This window comes from Wyeomyia smithii, chromosome 2 (assembly GCF_029784165.1).
Source record: "Wyeomyia smithii strain HCP4-BCI-WySm-NY-G18 chromosome 2, ASM2978416v1, whole genome shotgun sequence".
Classification (NCBI taxonomy): domain Eukaryota; kingdom Metazoa; phylum Arthropoda; class Insecta; order Diptera; family Culicidae; genus Wyeomyia; species Wyeomyia smithii.
The window spans coordinates 17668053-17686466 of NC_073695.1; the positions used below are offsets into that span (position 1 = coordinate 17668053).

General features: G+C 38.1%; 2 protein-coding genes across 8 annotated transcripts in view; one reads left to right on the forward strand and one right to left on the reverse strand.

The window, feature by feature from the left end:
* The window catches only part of LOC129721217 (SPARC-related modular calcium-binding protein 2), an 81374-nt gene extending 69883 nt beyond the window's left edge, over positions 1-11491 (forward strand). For all 5 annotated transcript variants that reach the window (XM_055673522.1, XM_055673520.1, XM_055673524.1 and 2 more), the window contains 4 exons: positions 10101-10213; positions 10280-10557; positions 10613-10747; positions 10814-11491. In XM_055673522.1, coding sequence (XP_055529497.1) covers positions 10101-10213; positions 10280-10557; positions 10613-10747; positions 10814-11114 — 827 coding nt within the window. In that variant the 3' untranslated portion in view covers positions 11115-11491. The remainder of the gene's footprint in view (positions 1-10100; positions 10214-10279; positions 10558-10612; positions 10748-10813) is intronic.
* Positions 11492-11824: 333 nt separating this feature from the next.
* LOC129721215 (nucleolar and coiled-body phosphoprotein 1) overlaps positions 11825-18414 on the reverse strand; it is a 32066-nt gene continuing 25476 nt past the window's right edge. For 2 of the 3 annotated variants that reach the window (XM_055673518.1, XM_055673519.1), the window contains exons 4-7: positions 13937-14202; positions 13580-13872; positions 13349-13517; positions 11826-13276 (exon numbers count right to left, since the gene is read on the reverse strand). In XM_055673518.1, coding sequence (XP_055529493.1) covers positions 12799-13276; positions 13349-13517; positions 13580-13872; positions 13937-14202 — 1206 coding nt within the window. In that variant the 3' untranslated portion in view covers positions 11826-12798. Of the gene's footprint in view, positions 13277-13348; positions 13518-13579; positions 13873-13936; positions 14203-18414 lie in introns of all 3 variants that reach the window. The other variant, XM_055673517.1, reaches the window with a different exon arrangement.

The following is an 18414-nucleotide window of genomic DNA, read 5'->3' on the forward strand; positions in this document are numbered from 1 at the left end:
TCGTATGACACTAGTTATGTTCAAATAAGTCATGTAATCTTTGAGATAATTGACTTTCGTTGTTTTATTAACAATTTAATACATAACGGTTGCTCAAGTTCGATTATAATCAAATGAAATGGGAACGTGTAGGGCAGCTAAAGTTTGAAACCACGTGTTCAATCATAATTCATCAGTTAACCCTTAACTAGCCCGCTCATCTGATAATAATAATCAAATCGGTTGTGTAGTTTCTGAGATAATGAAGTTTCGTGATTTTCACTAGTCGGCACATTACAAATGAAGTTACAGTTCGATTACAGTAAAATTCAATAGGGTCTTCTGAGGCAGCTGGACCATTCATTTGACACTAATTTTGTGGAAATCGGGTCGGCCATCTCTGAGAAAAGTGAGTGAGTCAAAGTAGTCTTCGGAATATGTTCCTTTGCATAGCTGGATTTCACATTTTTAAACATAACAGGCAAAGTAATAGTCCGATTGCAAAACAAATCAATAGGGTCTTATGGGGCAATAAGACCTTCCATTTGACACTAATTTTATGAAAATCGGTACAGCCATCTCTGAGAAACATGAGTGAGATTAAACAGTCTTCAGAACACGTTTCTTTTCATAACTTTTGAACCACAAGTTCAATCTTTATCAAATTCAAAACTTAAGGGTTTTCTAGTTAGCCCGTTCTTCTGAGACCAATTTTCAAATCGGTTGTGTAGTTTCTGAGATAATGATGTTTCATGATTTTCACATTTTTAAACATAACCTCTAAACTAAAAATCCGATTACAATAAAAATCAATAGGGTCTTATGAGGCAACAAGACCTTTCATTTGCAATTAATGTCATGAAAATCGGCCCAGCCATCTCTGGGAAAAGTGAGTGAGAATAAAAATCTGCACATACACACACACACACACACACATACACACATACACACACATACAGAAAATGCTCAGCTCGTCGAGCTGAGTCGAGTGATATATGCCATTCGGCCCTTTGGAGCACTTTTATACTTTCGGTTTTGCAAGTGATTGCTATACCTTTCTAGGAGAAAGGTAAAAACGTGTTTCGCACCATCTCGCTTTTATTATAGCATCAGCCTTACTTTCGTGAATCATAATCATCTGACATCCCGCTCGGATTCGTGCCGAAGGATGTCGGAAATTATAGGTTGTCATCAGCGACAGTTTGAATAAGGAGCTGAAAAACAACAGCCCGTTCGGCATTACATGTGTGTACTGTCGTCAGTGGCTGTCGGGTTATGTACTGAATGTACGGGGAGCAGGGAGAGCTGTGCAATACAATGAGAATCGAATTAGTTGAAAACTTGCTGTCATTGATATACAGTCATTTTTATAAGCCTGGTCTAGTGTAACACCTATGCCGGTGATGGAGGAGACACGTTCAAACGAAGATGATACCAGGGTGTACTGGTGATTGACGGTGGTACAGCGACGAAAGAACATGCTTGTCATTCTCTTCAGTATGTGGAAAAAGCGGAGAGAAAATTTGCCGCGCACTTCTCTTTCAATATGTGCCTGCGTGTAGCAATGCTTTTACCACACTACTTCTTTCTGCACTCCGAAGTATCTTTACCGGGGCTCAACATTTTCGAAACAAAACAATGAAACTGATTATTTCGCGCTGTCATTTCAATTTGAACAGTTTTATTTTCACTTAATTCCTTCTGGCTGCTGTCATCGAGTCACTTCTTTCTCTCTTTCCCGTCTGTTGTTCAACGGATCGTTTCAAATGAAACTGATGACTATTTCAATTGACGGAGAGAGTGACGGAGAGAGAGAATCTTTCATTTCCTTGAGCGTCTCAATTGAAACTAGCGTCGTTTGATGATAATTTTCTAATACCGCAAGCCACAGCGAAAACGGCAACGGTATCCAATAAATACGACACGCAAGTTCCGATCAATATTTCGAAATTTTTTTCGCTGTTGATCACTGGCGCAAGGCGCTGCGTAACCACTTCGAATTGTGGGAATGGTTTTGATGTCCTCCGTTTCATATCGTCACGGTTTTCTTTTCTCCCTCTTCCATATATTTGTGCGAAGTACTGTATGGAAGCCTCCTGTCTCCGCTAGCGATCATTGCCAGTTTCAATTGAGAATCGCCATGTGAGAGTGATGGTGATAATCTTCTCTTTCAATTGAAACGCATTTGTATCATTTTCTAGCCTTTTAGTTGTCAAAATCCAAGCAAGAGCATCCGAGTAGTTTTCATGTGACTCACGAAGTGCTTGAGAATGATACAAAAGCTTTTCAATTGAAAGCGACGGGTCAAAGCGTCACAATAACCTGATAATTGTCAATTGAAAATGACTTTCTCAGGCTCTGGTCTTTACCACTTACAGAGAGACTTTCACTCATTCACTTCCAGCTCACCCCAAATTTGAGAGAAACAAGAGGGGTGAATCACTGTAAAGAAAATGCGCAGAAGTACACCACAGTGTACACTGGCGAGAAAACAATTTAGCATAAGCGTAGTCCACGTGTAGCTACACCACAAAAACAAATTCGACATGAGCAACGTAGTCTATTTTTTCTCCCACTACTATCCAATCTCTTTTTCTTTTCTGCTATGCTCAGAAACAAACTGTAAAAAGCACCACAGATAGCTCTGCTGTGTAATTATTGTGCGTAATGTCCAAACGTGTAAAAAAGTACACCTTAGTTTATTGTCTCTCAAGAGAAAGATTTCCCCAAAGCGCTTTTTGGAAGTTCGCGAAATACCATGGCCCGTCGTTCTTTTCTAGCATGTACGTTGATTTGCTCTCCAGTGTGAGGGCAGTTGTTTTCACAGTGAAAGATATTCACCTACACTCTACAGATTTTCTGAGGAGAAAAGATATGCCTACCAGATAATGTATTAGATTAGATTATCACGTTGGAGAGCCAAGCAATCGAGATTGGAAGTTATGATTGTACATGTACATCTTCAGGTCGTTTGCATACAACTGCTTGAAACATGATATACGAGGACATAAATCATTCACAAACAATACGAAGATCAGCGGCCCAGGACACTACCTCGTGAAACGCCCGAGGTGATCGAAAAAGATCTTGAACAAGTTGAATGTAATTTTACGAAAGCGTATCGATTGCTTAAGTAAGAAAGGATCCATTCAATAAGCCAATCACGGAGACCTGACGCTCTTAGTTCGTTAGACATGCACGTGAGGTACCGTGTCGAATGCTTTTGCAAAGTCAATGTAGATAGAATCAACTTGAATGTGAGTTCAATTTTTAAAACAGTGTATCAAGTTCGTCGTAGTAGAGCGACGCTAAACGAATCCGTGTTAAAATTTCGTGAAATGTCCACGGTCCTTACAAAAAAAAAAAAAAGAATTTATTTGGGCATTTGTCCACGGGGGGGGGATAATAATCGTTAAAAGTCTGTCCACGTGGTATGTGGATGGCCCCCCATCAACTCTGTGTACCACAAAAGGTGCGGGACTTGCATTATAAACGAACTGAAAAAATTTCACAAACAGATTTGTCACCTCATTGGGAGAATTTGCCGTTGTTCTATTCAAAGACACCGTGGTAGGAACGCGATTGCACGTTCTCTGTGATCGCATAAATTTCCAGAACATTGAAGGGTTTAGCTTGGGGTTTGACTGCGTTCTCTCAACATTATTTTTTAAGTTGGTTGTTAGCAGTGAGTTGCACTGACTTTCGTTCGAAGGAAGAGTGTTACGACTGTCCTCAGATTTAGAGTTGAAATATTCCTTGCGGAGTTTGTTGCGTAGAGTACGAAGTTCAATGTTTCATCAACGCTTGCATACAGTGCCGCTGGAGGATCGGCGAAAAGGGACGTGGCCACGAAAGATTCCATCAAGTTTTTCGTAAAATCTATTAGTGCTGAAATCCACTGAATCACCGTTCTTAAGCCGCTTTCAATTTTTTGCTCGTCACCTTCCAGCGGAGCGTTAAGACATTTCACAATTTGCAATTGTCTTACCTTAAATGTTTAAGAAAAAAAAAAGCCCTACGAAAATTTCTGTCCCGGGTTCTCAACTTCCTACTTTTCGAGTCACACTTCCGATAGAGAGGTTCGGATTCCTCTCCGAAATCTCCTTTCCTTTTCTGTCCATTGAACTATCTGCACGACCAAGATTTTCGTCACTTCTTGGTTTCCTTCCGACACTCAAAGGTTTTGGCAATATTTTTAACACATTGTGGAATGTGGTTTTGGGCAAATTAATTTTTTTGCGAGTGCACGAAAGGTGAGAATTTTCGAAACGGCTGTACAAGAACCGTTCGCGCACGTCTTTTTCGTTCGTTCATGATGTATAGATACATGGTGTAACGGTATTTTAAAAAAGCACAGTCAGCCATGTTGGAAAATCAGTTGACATGGCATCGGTTTGTTTATAAATAACATCTAAATTTCCAGCTGTAGTGGATAAAACAGTAAATTTTATTGAAGACGCGAATTAATCGGAACGTTTTATATTCTACGGTGGCAGGGATAATTCTTTGCAAATAGACAGGTAAAGGATAAATTAGTAATGTAGAAGCAGTGGAGAGGAGATCATAATTATCCAAAAAAACAATGCCCCATTTAGATCTTGCAAAAACGGAAATTCACAAGATTCGGAATTCAACACCTTTCAAACCTTGTTCTTATAGCTTTTCAATATATTTCGTGTTTAGGACAATCGGTGAAACATAAATGAAGAATTCGCGAGCCGCGGAAATACACACTAGCAGTTTACTTCAAGAATTCATCGACAGGAACCTGCAACGCGAAACATCTATGTCTTGTTCACTTTCTGGAAAGTGATTGATTTTGTTACCCGTTAGAATGCTGATTAATGAATAGTCTCTTTCAAACTGACCAATGTGGCTATTATATTTTTTTTTAATATTACGCTTTATGTAATATGTTTTTCTGGTTCGAATCACCGTAAATTTAATCTTGATCTAATATACATAGAGTTGAAGCAACACAAATCATCAATCACTTTTTGAAAACCTTCACTTTTTATTCACTACTTTTACTATCATTTTCATTCACATTGATTCAGTACTCAAGATTATTATGGATTTATTCACTATACGATAACTGGAACGATCTTGTTTCTTCAGAATTCTGTTAAAAATTTAGTAGGTTCCTGCTGACCGAATTCTAACTATCTATTGCTACCACTATTATTGCGTCTTGTCCGCACACGCTGGCCGTTGGTACTTGAAGACTGCTGTCTCGTCGTCTGGCTTCTCGTGGTTGGATAAGGCGATGAGTCCGTCAGGTGTCCAGAAATCCGGATGCGCTTGTGCTGCATTAGCTGGGTGCTGTCGATATGTGAAGGCTAGGATCGTTCATGAGTATTCCATCTGAAAGAAATGAAACAAAGATCGTTTCTCTGTTAAAAAATTTGTTGGCAATAAAAAATAATTAGGTATGTTACGATGAATAGTTTGTAATGTACTTACGTTTTACTTCCTTGAACTCAAAAATAGAAACACCACTCAACGTAACTAACATTAATATTTTATCGACTTGAAGCTAAAAAGAAAACGAATGGACTGTTGTTATTTGAAAATTTGCTAGCTGTCACTTAGCGACGTTTCGTCGCCATCCCTCCAGCGCAAAATAGCTACCTCACCGCGCGCCTATATTTTGATCAAATCGTTACACCATGTTCTACTCATCATGCGTTCGTCGACATTTTGGGCACTGTCAACGGAATGTCAAAACAAAACAAAGTAGGAGAGATGAAATCAGAGATTGTTTGTCAGAATCACTTGGTTTTGCCCCCAACCAAGTAATTTTGATGAAACGAAAGGCAAATGCCAAAATTTTTCAAACTGGAATACACAAGGAAAATTACTTAGTACATTTTGATCGTACCAAAGTACATAATTTAAAATGTTTAGAAAAAGCACGTGTTTTATTCAACGTGCGAATAAAGTGGGAAAATTTCAGGAGACATGGAGGAATCCATAATCTTACGCAATGTCGGAATTGTCAAGCCTATGGTCATGGAACTCGAAACTGCCATATGGCTGCAAAATGTATGATTTGTGGTGACACTAGTCACACGAAAGATATCTGCCCCGTGAAAGAGATCACTAATAGTTTCAAATGTGTAAATTGTGGGGGAAATCATAAATCTAATTTCTTTAATTGTCCTGTAAGGTCAAAAATTATTGCTTCTAGACAACGTAGGAATTCTGAACAACCTGTTGTCAATGTGGGTAATCAAAAGACTTTCAGTACTGTTCAGGCATCACCAGCACTTTCACTAGCAGGTGTGTCTGTTGGTAATAATTTAAATTCAGATAACAAATTTCAGAAAAATAATCCTGTTCAGGCAACACCAGGCTGTTCATATGCCAGTGTCCTTTCAGGTAATATTTCAAATTCAAACAGTAACAAACCATTCGTGTTTGGTGCTGAAAAGTCAGCCAGTATTGATTTAGGTAATCCAACTCCCGAAAAGATTGAATACCTACAACAATCCATGCTGCAGCTAATGTCCGTTTTGTTGAACTGTAACTCGATGTACGAGGCTGTTCAAGAAGGTATAAAATTTACAACTACTATTGTTATGAAATTGAAATTCAGCAATGATTTTAAATAATGCTGTAAATTTTCTAAATTGGAATGCTCGCTCTTTAAAAGCGAAAGAGGATGAATTTTTCAATTTTTTAACAGTCCACGATGTGCATATTGCAGTTGTGACTGAAACGCTTTTAAAGCCAAATATTAAACTAAAAAAGAACCCAAATTATATGGTTCATAGGTTTGATAGAATTGATGTTGCTTGTGGTGGAGTTGCAATAGTTATCCACCGTCGAATAAAACATCGTGTTTTACCCCATCTTGAAACCAAAGTTATCGAGAGTTTGGGAATTGAAATTGAAACAAGTATTGGCATTTTATTTATAGCCGCAGTGTATTTGCCTTTTCAATACACTGGTGAGCGAAAAAATTATTTCAAGGGAGATTTGCAAAAACTCACAAGAAATAAATCTAAATTTTTAATCATCGGTGATTTTAATGCGAAACATCGATCTTGGAATAATGCTCAAAGCAATTCCAATGGAAAAATATTGTTTAATGATTGCTCGGCTGGATTTTATTCAGTTTTATTTCCAAATGGTCCTACATGTTATTCTTCTATTAGAAATCCATCTACAATTGATTTGGTACTAACAAATCAAAGCCATTCATGCAGTGATTTATTAACTCATGCTGACTTTGATTCTGATCATCTTCCCATAACATTTTCTTTTTCCCATGAAACTATTTTAAATCCCACTAAATCTGTGTTAAATTATCACAAGACTAATTGGGATAGATATCGTTCTAAGATCGAGGAAAATTTGAATGATGATATTATTTTACAAAATAGTGCTGACATTGACAGAGCATTAGAACATTTTAGCAGCTTAATACTCAATGCCCGGAATTTATCAGTTCCTAAAGCAAGAGTGAAATTTAATGCACCAATTATTGACAGTGAACTTCAACTTCTTATACGTTTGAAGAACATACGGAGACGTCAATACCAAAGATCTCGTGATCCTGCTTTGAAAATTTTTTTTCAAGAATTACAAAAGGAAATTAAACATAGATTCACTCTCTTGCGAAATGAGAATTTCATGAAAGAAGTTGAACAACTAAAACCTTATTCAAAACCTTTCTGGAAGCTTTCGAAGGTTCTTAAGAAACCCTCGAAGCCCATTCCAGTCCTTAAAGATGATGATTGCATTTTTCCAACGAATGAACAAAAATCTCAAAAACTTGCTCAGCAGTTTGAGAGTGTTCATAACTTCAATTTGAACGTAGTAAGTCCTATTGAAAATGAAGTAAACCAAAAGTATGTTCAGATCACCACCCAAGAATTTCTTTCCGAAGAGGTATTGGAGACAAACTTGAATGAGGTGCGAACCATTCTCAAAAAATTCAAAAACATGAAAGCACCAGGAGATGATGGGATTTTCTATATCCTCCTCAAAAGACTTCCCGAAAACTCTTTAAATTTCTTGGTAAAAATTTTTAACAGATGCTTTGCACTAGCACATTTTCCTACGAAATGGAAAAATGCCAAAGTCACTCCAATTTTAAAACCCGAAAAGAATCCAGCTGAGGCATCAAGTTATCGACCAATAAGTTTACTTTCCTCTATTAGCAAACTTTTTGAAAGAATAATAGAATGATAACACATATAGAATAATAGAAGAATAATAGAATGATAACACATATTAATGAGAACTCAATTTTTGCAAATGAGCAGTTTGGTTTTCGCCATGGGCATTCCACTACTCATCAGTTACTTAGAGTAACGAATATGATTCGAACTAATAAATCTGAGGGCTATTCGACTGGAGCTGCTCTTCTAGATATAGAAAAGGCATTCGACAGTGTTTGGCATAAAGGTTTAATAGCTAAAATGTCAAATTTCAGTTTTCCGCTTTACCTCCCAAAAATGATACAAAGTTATTTAACTGACCGCACTCTCCAGGTTAACTATCTAAATGGTAAATCTAATAGATTGCCTGTTAGAGCTGGTGTGCCTCAGGGGACTATCTTGGGCCCAATCTTATATAACATTTTTACTTCTGATCTTCCTGATTTACCACCAGGTTGTGAGAAATCTCTGTTTTGTGACGATACAAGCATTTCCGCAAAAGGAAAAAGCCTTCGTGTTAAATGCAGTCGGCTTCAAAAAAGTTTAGATATATTTTCTTCATACTTACAAAAATGGAAGATATCCCCTAATGCTTCAAAAACACAGTTAATTATTTTTCCTCATAAGCCAAGAGTTTCATTTCTCAAACCCACCCATAACCACGTTATTAAGATGAACGGTGTGGTCTTAAATTGGTCTGATCAAGTTAAATACTTAGGGCTAATTTATGATAAGAATCTTACTCCAGTCAAAGTGCAATAAGTATATCAAATGTTTATATCCTCTTATCAACAGGAATTCTAGACTTTGTCTCAAGAATAAACTGTTAATTTACAAACAAATATTTAGACCAACAATGTTATATGCAGTTCCCACCTGGACAAGTTGTTGTGCAACCAGGAAGAAGACACTTCAAAGGATTCAGAATAAACTTTTGAAAATGATTTTGAAGCGTCCTCCCTGGTTTAGCACGAACGAGCTACATAGGCTCACTAATGTAGAAACATTAGAAAATATGTCAAGCCAAATTATCGACAAATTCCGACAAAAATCGTTGCAATCCTCAATTGCAACGATTAGCTCACTATATAGTCAGTAAGATAGTTTTAAGTTTATTTTAAGTTTCGTTTTATTCCTTTTATTCCTTTTTTTTCTTGACAAGTAGGTTTAATAATTTTCCTACAATTACATTATCTTAACTGCGAAAGCTAATAACATTCAATAACACTAAAAAGCGTACAAATATATATAATAGTGTTGAAATGTCACCATTTGTGGCAGAACACACAATACTAATTCTGAATAGATATTTTAGTACATAAATAAATCATTACAAACCTCCCCCCCCCCCTATAAAAAAAAAACAAAGTAGGCGAAAGTAGAAATCATCAGCTATATTTGCTTGAATATTTCAAGAGTTACACTGATTTGAAGGTGTCCGGATTATTGTGCAATATAAACCTTAGCTTGGTGATCATTGAACGGAATTCGACTATCAATATATTAGTAGTTACTTTCAAGGTTCAATATAGATTTCATTAAAGGCAGACAATGGTCTGACCGATTCTGTGGTTTACTTCTAATTATTAATTTCAGCTAGAATTATTTTGAACTTATACTATTTTCATACGCTTTAGAAATGTAAGATTCGTATTTTCCTAGGGGTGAACGAATAATTTCAACAAAAAGAAAGCTTCAGAGGGGACATATTCATTTTGATACAAATCAAACAGTTTCTCATATCGACAATTTTCAACACCATGCGTCTTCATGGTTTCAATCGTTTCGGTTCAAAAGTATACAACGAGCAACACCGTATGATACCGTGTTCATTAATCAGCTTCCACCAAAATCTGTAGTTTAGGTAGTTTTGTATTGCAGTAGTTTAACCTAGCAATAGTTATCCCGCTATCTGGGTGTTAAATACTAACTTTTTCCCACTTTTGAGCGCAGTGCTGCAGGGTAAAACTACTCTGGAACTGAAGGGTGAACAAGATCCCATCTTCAAGGATAGTGAAGCCGAATCGGATTGCCTAAGTGATCGAGCGGCAGCTTTGGAAGAGCAGGTTTGTATGCTCCACTAGAAAAAAAACCTTCTTGTTTCATCTAACAGTCAATGATTGGATTTCCAGGGTGGTGCAACTGCTCTCTACGTCCCGGAGTGTACCGCGGATGGGCGGTATCAGCGAGTGCAGTGTTACCGTTCTACCGGCTACTGCTGGTGTGTTCACGAAGATACAGGAAAAAATATTCCTGGAACGTCGACTAAGGATCAGCGGCCACAGTGCGACGTGTACCCGGGCGTTGGCGGTCGGCAGATGAGGGGTTGTCCGGATGACAAGAAGTTGGAGTTTCTCAAAGATCTGAAGGACTTTCTGAAGCAGCAAATTGCTAGCAACTCTGTCACGGCGTAAGAACACTGATTTTGATTTTTTATTCTAGATTGTAAATTTGCTTCGTTGTAGGGCTGACAATACAAAATGGGGTACGGAGGATGAAAAAATAGCCACTCTCAGTTTTGTGCTACTAGACAAAAACAAGAACAAAGTTTGGGAAAGAAAGGAATGGAAGACATTTAGAGAATTGGTCACCGCTGCAAGGTAGATTATCACTTTCTAATAATTAAGTTCTGATAACATCATGTTTGTTTTTATCGTTTCATAAAGACAACTTCGCAAATGTGGCAAAAAGATGCCTCGCTACTGTGACGTGAACAACGATCGTAAGATCACTCTGTCAGAGTGGCTCAACTGTCTGCAGACCCAGCGGACGCCGTACGTGCTGGACGGTAGCATGTCCAAGGTGTCATCTTCCGCTTACACTTCCACCAGTAGCAACGGTAATGGCGGAAGCAACAGTGGCAGCAGCATGCTTTCCGGTGACGGCTGGAAACCCTCGCTATCCGCTTCGTCCACCTCGAAATTCCGTGGTCCCAATCCGTTGGAGTCGGTCCTAAAAAGTGATTGATGTCGTCTACCATTCCGCTAGAATCACTTGGCCAGCAACTAACGAATGAGACTTAAACTCTGTCGAATGACAGGAGGGAGCACAGTCGTCGTCGGATAGACGCGGACACGAATTATTATACTCACTATGACAGAGACAGTTAAGGAAGGAGTAATTCAGGCGTTAGAGTTATGATTTACAAAACCTATATGAGATGTAGTGCCATGTTTTACAACAATACGCAAACCGTTAGTGCATCAGAGGAAAAATTGTTCCGGATGTGCACAACCAACGCTAACTCCAATTCGAACGAATCGAGTGTAATATTATGCATACTACCGATGTACCAGTGATATTTTCGCACTTTATATCGCAAAATCTTAAGCAAAAAAAAATATTGCATATATTTATTCCTACACAGAGCAGAAAAATAAGAAATCAAGTAAAATTACGGGCGAGGGAAGTTTCGGATTGTTTTCCTAGTATTTAAGTTGATGTATGCGAAACCGTTGAAACAGGATTTCAGAAATGCAAAATTGGTTCAGATGAAATCAGTATTACAGCAAAAGGAAGCAAACTGTCGATTTTTGGTCACTTTACGCCAGGTCGGTTAACTTGATGAGAATTTTTTACGACTATCTACTTGTTATACAGGCAGACACGACAGTTGAACGGATTAGAAATGCTATAGCAATGAACTAAAAGTGCGTGTGATATATGTTATTTAATTTACAATATACGTTATTTTGTAGACTATTTGTACGAGACTTTTGCATTTTTTTTTCAGTTGTTTTCTCCCCGTAACTAAGCTAGTCGTTTCGCAGCGACGTTTCGTGTATACTTGGTTTTCCGTTAGGTTATATGAGTTCAGTTAGTTACGGCACGTTCTAGTTAGAGCGCTTTAGGGAAACGCCTTTGTCCGGATGCTATTTATATGACTATCGACAAAAATTAACAATAAACCGTGTAACACAGTTCCTTTACCACCTTTGCTAGCGTGCTGGTAAGGAAGTAATTGCATTGGTAGCCTGTAGGTAACGTAGGTTAGCGCAGATTTACTTTTCAGGCATCCTATTAAACTATTTTAAAGTCGAAATGCTTTCTTGTAACTCAACGTTGCTCGATTTTAATGTGAAAGAACGCCTTGGGATGGGAGAACGAAAAAAATAATGTTCGTTATACGGCATAATCCGCGGGAAATAGGTAATATTATCACTATTTCTCAGCAGCTCTATAAAACATACAAGGCGCAAGCACTAAACGTAAATTTATGGGATCGCATGGTAATTTGTAAACATAGCAAAACAGAAGCGCAAATATCGAATGTGTGCTGCTTTATTCTCCCCAGCAAATGATCTTTAATACTAACAAATTAATAACATAATTATTTCATTAATAGTGCAAAAATACATCTGAGCTTACAAACGTCTACTAGTTCGCTATAACGACATTCTATAATCCAATCTCTTATCCATTTCCCAACAGTATTAAACTCTAACTTTTATCATTTGTGCACTATAGTAATAGGTGCATTTCAAAATTTCTACGTAGGTTTTTCTCTGCTTGTAGCATAATAAAACTATCTCCTGGTACTGGTCTTCCCTTCTATCACAGTGTATCGGATAAACGAAATCAACTTATTGTGTGCCTATGAATGGAATTCAAATGACTGTTCATTAACTAAACCTAGAAAGCGTGAGCGTCTTCATTGGCCTACGATTTGCTGTAGCTCGCTAGCAATGACAACTGGTTCGTTGGTTACTTCAATCTCTTCCGTCAGACAAACTGAGCCGGCCATCTGAGGCAGCGGTTCGTCGCTCTTGCTGGTGTCATTTGTTTCGGCCTCGCTGCTGCTCTGTCTAGATTCTTGCTGCTTTTGCAGCTTTGATCTTTGCTTTTGAAGCACTCGAAGCTCTGTCGGAGTTAACATCCCGCGTAGGATCGTATCGTACGAAACCGCAAGTCCCATGTTGGACATTTTTTGGTACAGTCGGTAGCACTCACGCTCCTTGGGCGTTTGTCCATCTCCTGTGTCTTGCGTTTCACTGGCGGTTGCCGTCGTTGAATTCGATTGGGCTGTTGGTGGTGCAGATGGGAATGATTCTATGTCGGTTGCTTCGTTAGGTTCTTCATCATCGGAACGTGCCGCTCTGTCATCATCCGTTTTACTCTCTTCACTCGAACTAAATGTCATTCAGAATAGAGTTAGCGAATAAAAAAAAAAAAAAAAAAAATGAAATTATATTCTACAGTACCTCTTTTTGGTATCACGCAAATGAAATGCATTAAATGAGCTGGCCAATTGCTGACTTCTTCTTATTCGGTTCGCAATCGGCTGCAACGATGGTGGTTTACGGTGGGCAGCCGTGTAATAGTCCCGGTTGAGACCAGCGGATTGCTTCAACTCGGTTTCCTGGAAAGAAACTATGACAAGCAATGATTAATTGTTGCGAATCTCTTCCACAGTATATCACACAGGAACTAACCCGACTTTCCCGCCTTTTTGAGCATTGGTGCACGTGCCTTGAATGACGATCCGGTGACGATGTTATGGTGGACTGGTGCAGCACCGTCGTTCGGAGTGGAATCTTCCTTCTCGGAATCACTGCCACCGGAACTGAGCAAAGATACGAGGGTTTCGATGTCACACGCTGCGCCTCCTATGACGGAACGAGACCGTGGACCGAGCATCGAATTCCTGTTGTTGGCTGTATTAATTTTGACGGATTCGGCCTCGTCAAAGTCGTCTTCATCGCACTCGTTTATTTCGTCACGTTCGCTGGATGATATCAATCAATATTTTATAAAATTACTGTAAATTGTTTGGTGTATTTTCAACTCACCGTGACACTTTCTTTTTACGAGGTTTTTTCTTGTTTTGTAGGAACTTAGGATTTTCTTCAATTGGTCGGTTCGGTGCTGACATAGCCCGCACCAGGGGCGGGCGTCGATCAGCGTTAGCTTCCGAGTGCTGACGGCTAGCGTGAAACTGGGCACGACGTTGAGCTAGCGAAGAGCTACGACCGCTGCTGGACGCAGTCGAAGAACCACCAGCAGATGACGGTGGTGCGGCCTTAGGTGCTTTACTCTCAACAACTTCCGACGAATGCTATAATTGGAAAAATTTAAAACACGTGAACGTTTTTTGTAGTTTCAGCGTGGTGAAAGGGTAATGATTGCGTCTACCTTCCAACCAAATTAAAAAGTTCAATCGATCAGTTGTATGTTACACCACCTTTTCAGCATATCGATTGTGGGTGCACTTGCGGCGTTCAACCTGTCATATGTATGTCATGCAGTTGTTATAAAGCGCAATAACTGTATCCCACCACGCAAAATTCAGTACGATAGCGTGTTATAGATTTTGGGAGGCACTAGTTTTCGATATTGATTTTCGAAACAAATTTCAACCCATGTTGCATCTTCTGTGAGGTTTAAAACTTGAATTTTAACTACAGAATAATAATTGATTATTAATTAAAATCGGAAAATGAAGTATACTAAAACCGAGACAATTAGCCTTATTATGAAAAGCTTAGTGCTTGGACGTCTTCTGTTATTAGAGCTCCCATTCTTGTCCTGTAAAAGTTAGCGAACCCAGAAATATTCACTTATGCAAGAAAAGTTGATGAAAATGTATCTGTTATAAATTCATAGCTTTGAAAAAAATAGAAGAATTTTTCGTGATTCCCTTTTTACCAGATGATCTTCAGGAATATTAGACATATATATAAAAAAAAAAAAAAAACAAGTATATTCTAACCAGCGGAATCGAAGCCGATCGACGACGATGAGTTCGAGGTAGTTAACGAGTTTGTCTATCTTCGCTCACTGGTAACTGAGGACATTGATACCAGCCGTGAGATCCGGAGGGGTATTATCAGCGGAATTCGTGCCTACTATGGGCTCAAGTGAATTGGAGAAAAAATATCAAAAATCGTCACTGGCTGAAAACATTTTTTAACTTCGATCATGTTTTTGCTATTTTTTTTTTTTTGTTCCTGTTATATTTCTTTTTGCATTAAACTTCCCTTTGCTTTTCCCTCAAAATTTCCTTTGATAATTTCCTGAAAAAAAAATCTTATTTTCAAATTCGAGTCCATGGTCAAAGTGAATTAGTTGTGGAGATTGTCATGTGCACTGGCAAATATTTATGCTTACTTTAAGTAATTTATAAACTTAATTTAATAGTTTTGGATCCATGTACCTTGGATACCAAATTAATTAAACTCATTATTTTTTGGCAAAATACGTTCACAACTTCAGAAATTTTTAGGCAAAAAACTTACGTGAAGTTGTTAAAACATCGAGAAAATAAAACATCTTAACCCTCTAGTGCCCATGTTCATTTTCAGACGGACCTCGAAAAAATCACTATGAAACTTTATAAACATTTTTTTAATATTGATTGAAGCTTTTTAGAGGTTTAACTGAAGACCGTTTTAAGGCGACACTGGGCACTAGAGGGTCAATAATCATCTGTGACATTAAGCGAAATTAAACAAAACTTTAAAACAAAATATAAAAAGTTGAAGTGGCTATGTATGAGACACGATCACAAGATTCACGCAGAATTGCGAAAGCCTGTCTCATGTCAATGTATTTCTTGCAATATATTAGGGAATATACTCGATTGGGGTTAACAAACCGATGGTCTGAAGTTGTTAACTTCAGTAATAATACTCATTTATTTCTCTCTCTTGTTCCCTTACTGGTTTCAGTTTCGATCGATTGCTGTGAGCATGGAAAAAAATTCGTTGAATACTAACTAAGTTTAAAGCATTTGAAATTGGACAATTTTCGTGATGCTCTCAATGTTTAGATTACAAGTTAATTATATTAGCATACTCGCAAAACTTGCAATTCTACGTCCTTGCGAGCGGTCTTCCGGCAGTTAATCGGAACATTCGCTATTACGGACTAAAACATGCGTGTAGGCAAGAAAGAACTTCTCCGTTATATTTATCAATTTCTCCTCAGTTTTCGAGACAACATTGTTGGAGTAGATCTTACGCTTCAGGTTTAACTAGAAATTCTTGATGGGAAGCAGCTGTGAGACGTTGTTGGCCGACGCTAGATCCGGCCGGAACACCGCGTCTTCACTCTTATGGTATTTCTCGATGAACTCAGGCACTTCATACCATAAATTTCTCCGTCCAAGGCCAGTTCGGAGCGAAAGATGGCCGGCTTTCTTTTCTTTTCTTTGTCTTGATTGTCAGTAACAGCAGCACCTTCGTGAGGAACTGTGAAATAAACTTCACCTCTGAACTCACTTTCTTCGTGGGGGAAGTAAATTACGAAGTGCTCTACCAGTCGTTGCCATCTAGAGTAAGATAGGCCACGTCGTGGTTCGCCGAAAAAATCGACTTGACCAACTTATTCAGCCGCTGCCGCTTCGTCATTGCCTGCAGCTCCGAGACCAGTGGACGGGACTGCCGCTTCCTGACGTGTATATCCATGTTCGCTAGGTACTTTTTCGTTATTTGGCCGATTGCAACGCCCTCCCAACCAAGCCATTTTGACGTAGAACTACGTTTTACTTTAGCATACCACACAGGGATGCAAACTGAAAAACTGGGACCAAATTTGTCCCTTTTCAAATGTTTATAGGTCGGTTGGTTTTCAACCGATTTTCTTCATTCTTGCAGCAATCGATTGGAAAATTATACACGCATCTGCCCAAATGCAGAAAAATGTTGTTTGAATCTACGAACTATTGCACTATTGAAAATTGTCAAGCCTTGTTGAAATAGAAATAACGTCCTCTGATTGGTCGCTTGCTTGCTGTTTGTGTATGATATGGTATGATGTATGTATGTTATGGTGTGATGTGTGTATGATATGGTATGATGTGAGCCGTTGCGGAACAGAGTGGTCTAAAGACCATTTTTTCGAAAATAAGTTTTTTGCATAAACCGCATCTACTCAAGAAGCTGAAGTTGGGAGATTAAGAAAATTTCGGAAAACCGAATTTTAAAGCTGATTTATTCCGTGTTGAAAATTCGTCCGAAACAGAATGGCCGTTTTGTTTAGGAACAGAGTGGTCTATGTACATGAATCGATGTAATACTATCATGTAACACGTAACATGTAGCATATTACATGTGATAAGGAACATGCCACTTGTTTTGTACATGTCACACGTGATATGTAACATGTTACACGTGATGTAACACGAAGAATGTAACATGTAAAATATTATGTAATATGTAATATCTTGTGTTACATGTAATGTAACACGTAATATCTAACATGTGACATGCTATATGTATCATATAACATGTGAAACTAGCCATTTTATACGATTTACCGTCATTTTCTTTGTCATTTACCGGGTTTGTGTATACATAGACCACTCTGTTCCGAAACGATTCGAGGATTCCAGTGAATATATATATATATATATATATATATATATATATATATATATATATATATATATATATATATATATATATATATATATATATATATATATATATATATATATATATATATATATATATATATATATATATATATATATATATATATATAGTCAGAGCGGTCTATGTACATTGGTGAGATAAAATCACCGATTTCGCAAAGAAACTGTTAATTTTATGCATCCCAATGTTAAACCACTTCATAACCTTTATATTAGAACATTTTGTTTGAAAGAATCCGTTGAACAGAATTTTATTCAGAGATTTTTCGATAATTGTTTCTCCTGAACAATTTGCTCGATGGCACATAGACCACTCTGGTTCGCAACGGCTCATGTGTGTATGGTATGATGTGTGTGTGTATGATATGATATGATGTGTGTGTCTATGATATGGTACGATTTGTGTGTGTGCTGTGTATGGTTTTTAACTCGGCACGTTCTGCTAACTGCTGAATCCGATTCACGAAATTCACGACCCTTCATTAGTAGACATTATAACTCATTACCCAAGTAAAAATATTGGTTTTATCAAAGTTTCATAGCGCTCAATACAGCCAAAAAAGCGCTATGAAACTTTGATAAAACCAGTTGTGTTACTAGGGTAATGAAACACTCAATGCATTTGTTAATAGTGTACGTAGTTCTACGTCATTTATGCGGTCGTGTCTTGGATACAACCTCCTACTTTTTTCCTCAGTCTTCCTCTTCAGCCTTCTTAGGAGCTTCTTGTCGCTCAAGGTCTTCGGCCGTTCGAAACTGAGCTTTCTTTCGGTGCTCTGATTGTTGTCCAATAGTGCCAAGATGTTGTATATATCGGAACGGGTTTCTCCGGCGTCCACAAAATGCCGCACAATGTCCGTTTTCGACACGAAAGAGAACCGTTCTTTGAATGCG